General features: G+C 41.9%; 1 protein-coding gene across 7 annotated transcripts in view; it reads left to right on the top strand.

Annotated features, from left to right (window-relative positions):
• Positions 1 to 6069, top strand: part of rhobtb4 (Rho related BTB domain containing 4) — a 46192-nt gene that overhangs the window by 29427 nt on the left and 10696 nt on the right. For all 7 annotated transcript variants that reach the window (XM_032516490.1, XM_032516494.1, XM_032516492.1 and 4 more), the window contains 4 exons: positions 1 to 124; positions 513 to 1332; positions 1527 to 1746; positions 3891 to 4009. The exon at positions 1 to 124 is cut by the window's left edge and continues 62 nt beyond it. In XM_032516490.1, coding sequence (XP_032372381.1) covers positions 1 to 124; positions 513 to 1332; positions 1527 to 1746; positions 3891 to 4009 — 1283 coding nt within the window. The remainder of the gene's footprint in view (positions 125 to 512; positions 1333 to 1526; positions 1747 to 3890; positions 4010 to 6069) is intronic.

Raw genomic sequence — 6069 nt, forward strand, 5'->3', positions numbered from 1 at the left:
CTGTGTGGTTTCCGGAGATCAAGCACTTTTGTCCCCGGACACCCATCATTCTGGTTGGCTGCCAGCTGGATCTGCGCTATGCCGACCTGGATGCAGTTAACCGCGCACGTCGACCCCTTGCCAAGTGAGACACCTTTTTCACTAGGCATCAACAGACAGATGGAACATGCTGGCTTTTAGTGATGGTTGCATGTGGGTTGCTCCAGTTAATCAAGCAGTCTAACTTTAACTGAGTCACTGCAAACAAGACAAAACTGAATAAGATTGACAATTGTACTATGTTCATTGAATTATGTTGTGACGAAAAGTGTTTTGAGTCATGTTTTGGCTGCTATACTGTATATTTAATTCATTATCTGTAATCCCAGTTGTCCCGTAATGTAAATGAAGTATAGATACATGTTGTTAAAATTTGAATTGAGATGTAAACATCAGTTTTGCTTTGTGTCAATTCCTGGTATTGTTGCTCAACTTCTACTTACCTAACATCATTATCTCTCCCTGTCCTGCAGACCCATCAAACCAACCGATATCCTTCCACCAGAGAGAGGCCATGAGGTGGCAAAGGAACTTGGGATTCCCTACTATGAGACCAGCATTGTTGCTCAGTTTGGAGTCAAAGATGTTTTTGACAATGCCATCCGAGCCGCCCTGATCTCCCGTCGTCACTTGCAGTTCTGGAAGTCTCACCTGAAAAAGGTCCAGAGGCCACTTCTCCAGGCTCCCTTCCTGCCTCCTCGCCCACCTCGCCCCATAGTGGGCATCCCAGACCCCCCTGCCACAGAGGGCGAGGGCCCTGATTCTCTTTTCTGCCAGCCACTGTGTACAGATGTTCTTTTCCTTCTGCAGGGTGGTGGCACTCGCGTCTTTGCACACAAAGTATATCTGGCCACTTCCTGCTCCAAGTTCTATGACCTCTTCACCCTTGATCTTGGTGGATCATGCATGGGGCCACGGGGGGAGGAACAAGAGAGCAAAGAAAACTTTGAGAGTGGGGAGGAAGATGAACAGAGCAGGCGCGGCGCTAAAGAGCAAGCTGGGCGCACTAAGAGCCTGGACATTGATAAAGATGGGGTTGATGGCGGAGTGCGGGGCCTGAATCGACCCCAGTTGCTCCAGCAGGGCTCTTTGAGGACTTCCCAGAGTGATAATGCACTCCCCTCTCGATCCCACTACTCCCTGGGAGCACTAGGGACTGGTCGAGCACTGTCAGGATGGGGAAGGGGGTTTCTGAGTGTGTGTCTGGAGCATGTTGATGATCCCATGACTGGACGACCACGACTCATGACCGTGGTAGCCATGGATGCGCTTATCCAGGAAGAACCATTTAAGGTGCGTTAAAAGCGACAAGATTACCTAAAATATTCATCCATTATTGACGAAAAGAACATGCATCTGTTAAGGTTTTTGATTATGATTAGAAATGTTATGCATCATTACTGCTGGCTACAAGAGCTTTTTTTGTTGGCGTTTTCATAGTTGTTCCAGAGATGTAAATTTGACTTGTCCATTTGTTATGGTTTCAGGCGGTGCTTCAGTATCTGTACACGGGCAGTCTGGATGAGGGCCGAGGGGATCTGATGCAGGTGGCCACCCTCGCAGAGCTACTTGAGGTGTTTGATCTGCGGATGATGGTGGCCAATGTTCTCAACAGAGAGAGCTTCATGAACCAGGAAATCACCAAGGCTTTCCACGTCCGCAGAGCCAACCGCATCAAGGAGTGTCTCAATAAAGGGACCTATGCTGGTAAACTACTGTGCCAACCATTCAGCGCCAGAATACTTTCAATCAGTGTCATTGTAGATTTTTTCCCACGTAAACATCAGTATGTGTTTCTCTGTACAGTAGGTGTGTGCGTGCGTGCGTGTGTGTGTGTGAGTGAGTGAGTGGTGGAGGATTATGAAAAGCTAATAAGGGGAATGTATAGAGAAAGGCTAATGTCCAGCATTCTCTTTCAGTCTTTGGAAATGTACACTTGGTGCACATTTCATCATGTATTTGCCAATGAATATTTGCTTCAAAAGACGTGTCTTGTATTAGAGCCCGACGATAAAGGATTTTTAAGGCCAATACCGATACAAATATTTGGTTATTTAAAAATCCGATAGTTCAATATATCAGCCGATATAATCCAGAAACGCCAAACAAAACAGAAACAGATTTCCCTAACATTAGTTATTTGTAGTTATTTATGAGTTCTCACTAAAATAATATGATAATAATTTTTTGCAGTTTGTTTGCATTTATAGCGCCCCCTGGTGTTTAATTTGAATGAAACTTTCAGGGTGTGGTTTAGGTACTTATGAGGACATTTCCTGAAATATTTGTTAGGATTGGACCATGAATATGTGATTTATAGTAAATTGTGTGTAATGCCACTCAACTATCTTGTACTTGTAGCGCCCCCTAGTGGCATTTGTATATAAAACTCTCTGGGTATATCTGGGGCACATATCTGAACATACCCTGTGAGTTTTGTGATGATTGGCCTTACGGTTGCTGATTTATGTCCAGAACCACGCCCCTTTCGAAGTTCATTAGTCAATAACTTGAAAAGTAATTGAGATATAGACATGCTTTATACAACTTGTAATAAGCTTGATCCGTTGATGCTACGGTGTAGGAGGAGATCTCAAAAATGTGTTTTTCCAAAAATTCTAAATGGCGGAATAATTTTCTAGGCGGACCTTAATGATCCTTGAGGCCTGTTTGTAGAGCACATTAAGCTGCACCTGTGTGAGAAATTTCAAGTCAATCAGACTTACGGTGCGAGGGGCGTGGCCTTTAAAAGTTTCCATTTTTAAGCCTTAATTTTAGCGCCACCATGTGGCCAATTGGGTTCATATGTTTCTAGCTCATTCCAGCTCCCGGGAATTTGAGCCGGCACAGCAGACAACAAATAATAATAATACTTAAAACAGTTATTATTATTATCATTATTATTATTATTTAGGCTTCGCAGTTTGAACCCTAATAGTCAGTGTTGCCAACAGGGACGTTGTAAAGTGCCCTCTGGTGGGCAAACTACGGAACACCAAACCTCATAACATGGTTGAATTCTTGAAAATCAACCGTTATAAATGCCAATATCAATAGTTCGGGAAATGCCTAAAATCGGCCGATCATATATCGATCGGGCTCTATTTTGTATGTTGTGGTTAACCTGTTTTCTAAAGTCCTTTTCAAGTCATCAATTGTTTTCATGGCTGTCATTTGAGCCTGCTGGGTTTTCTTGTGTTTCGCTCTTGTGTGCTTCTTGTGTCTTGTGTTTTTGTGGTGTTGTCCGTCCCCCTTAGATGTTATATATGCATGTTGTCACAGCATTTGCAGCCAGAGCAAGACAACAGCTGTCTCTGAAATTAGCCTGTCTCACATTCACTTCTTTCTATCCTTTCTCTCTTGTCTTCATGATTATAACAACAAGACTCTTCCTTTTTAAATGTTTATATAAAAAAATATGAAGCTATTGGAATTATTCTGCTTTATCCTAGTTATTATTCAGTGATTGAATTAAAGATAAATTAAGTCATTTGCCTTCTGATGTAGCCAATTACAACATTATTACACTAGTTGCTGTGTTCCTGATCAACACTTTCTCCGCCAAAGCTTTAGTCGTGAACCCACACAGAATTTCCTCCTTGACCATAATACCCTGCATCTGCTCTCCTTCACTTACTCTGTGTCAAAAGCTGTTCTGTCCTTCTGTCAATTTATCTCTCTGTCTGTCTACATGTGTCTACGTCTCTGTGTGGTTCTGTGTGGTTCTGTCTGTCTGGTATGTGCGTACGCGTGCGTGTGTGTGTGTCTGCCTTGTCTGTCTTTCCCCCTCTGTAGCCTGGGCATCTGTTGCACACCACGAGATGAATGCTCTTTTCCCACCCCGGTTTTAGATGTGGTGTTCCGACTGGACGATGGCTGCCTCCCGGCCCACAAGCCCCTGCTCATCTCCAGCTGCAACTGGATGGCTGCCATGTTCCGTGGCTCTTTCATGGAAAGCTACATTGAGGAGGTGAGTTCAGACATTCAGGATGGAGTTACCTTTAAGTTTTGAGCAGGGATTTGGTTTCTGTGTGCTGAATACTTGGAGGGCAACCTTATCACACACCTGTACCTTACAACAGCAGTCACATCTGATAAAAGAAGAAATGACGCAAAGGTGAATGGGTTGCTTGGATAATGTTAAGGATGAATACCTTTTATGACATTGCACAATCTGCACATGTGTGCTTCTAGTATGTGACATTGTTGTAGTTTGGAATTTTCAATTAGTTTTTTTTTATTTTAGTTTGGAATTTTCATATGATTAGTTTTCATTGTGTGTTTGCTTTTTTTTTTAGTGTGGTTTCATAAAGATTTAGTTTTAGTTTTTATATATTTAGTTTGAAAGTAGTTTGTTTTGTCCAGCCCAGGCTTAATGTCTCAGAAGTAACTACACATACTGTACTATATATGGCTGGGTAATGGCCTTACTGTCTTATTTTAATTTGTGGTGTGAATTTGTGGAACGCTTTGGACATAGAACTTCAGCAAAGTCCAAATTTAAACCAATTTAAAAAAGTTTTACAAAAGATGTGAGATATAAGGATGAGGAAGGATTGATGGGATGAAGTTGTATGGGATTGACACTGGGTTGACATTTGTAGTTTGTACATATTAGCATTGCAATAATTGTTTGAGTTGTATATATAATTTAATTGTTTGAGTCATGGAGAAGGGGAGGACTGTATGTAAGTGTATACCTTTTCCTACTCCTTTTCTGACGTGATATTTACTTGTTGTTTACTTGTGTTTTTATAAGAATTTGGTGCAGATTTATGCTGCCTCTTTTTTTGGCAGAGAAATATAGCAAAAAATCTAAAACTGAAATACATTTTTTATTCCCTTTTTATTTATTTGTATACAGTATATTAGTTTTTTAACCGGGCAATATCATTTAATATAAATTATTTAATTTATTTATTTTAAAAGTAGTTTTCGTTTAGTAAAATAACCTTGGTATATGAAGGTTTACAGCTCAGGATGTCTTTTATCAGATTGACCTACAAACCGTTGTTTCACCTGCAAATGTAGTCTCTGCAATACCACATCCCTGGAAGCCTTGCACACATAAGCACATATAGAATTTCCTACATGAAAGGGTACATGCGTACACACACACACACACACACACACACACACATACATACAGACAGACGTCTAATGACCCCTTGTCTTGCTTTGGAGGGCTTACGAGAGAGAGAGCGAGAGAGCGAGCGAGAGCGAGCAATGGGCCACGCAGATCACCATCCCAAAGGCCAAGATACACACACACACACACACACACACACACACACACACACATCCTGTGATAGCAGAATTCAAATGTTTCAAATCAAATTAAGCCTTTTGAGGTTAGCATTATCCTCCAAGTGGTGGGTCAGGTTACTTTAGGTGTGCTCTCACCTGAGGTTCAGCTTCTGCTTGCTCCGTGCTTCTTCAGGGACAGTGTCTGTGCACTGGACCTGACCTTATCAAAAATAAAAGACAGGAAGTTAATGTCTTCGTCTGTCTTTAAGTCAGGCTCCCAGGATGGTGTTGCAGAACCAGATCCCCTGGAGTATGGTTACTTTCAACGTAAGCAGGGTCAGGTTGAGTAGATGCAGGCCCTCAAAAGGATTGGAAGTAATCAGAGAGCGAAAGGAAATGACGTGTATGCAGTTTAGGTGTGAAATTCAAGGTTATAGAAGGCATGTTGTAAAACAATTTAGTTTTTTTTGTATTTCTCTAGCCTGGATTTTATTCCAGAACAAACAATGTGAGTGGGTTTGAAAAAAGCCTTTGCAGCTTTTGTGGACGGTGGTGAAAACAGGACATCAGCATCACTGAGGGGGCACAGTGTTTGCTGCTGATGGGCTGCCGGTGTCTATGGTTACACTAAATGGCTCATGTTAATGACCATTGTGGCATTGTTTATGGCATGGAACTGGCACAGCAATAAAGCAGGTGTCTTGGAGACTAAGACTCAAAGACTGACTGCACAATGAAGCTGTCAGCTCTTGAACATGTGCACTTGATTTTGATTTTATATTT

Source organism: Etheostoma spectabile, chromosome 5, assembly GCF_008692095.1.
Source record: "Etheostoma spectabile isolate EspeVRDwgs_2016 chromosome 5, UIUC_Espe_1.0, whole genome shotgun sequence".
NCBI lineage: Eukaryota > Metazoa > Chordata > Actinopteri > Perciformes > Percidae > Etheostoma > Etheostoma spectabile.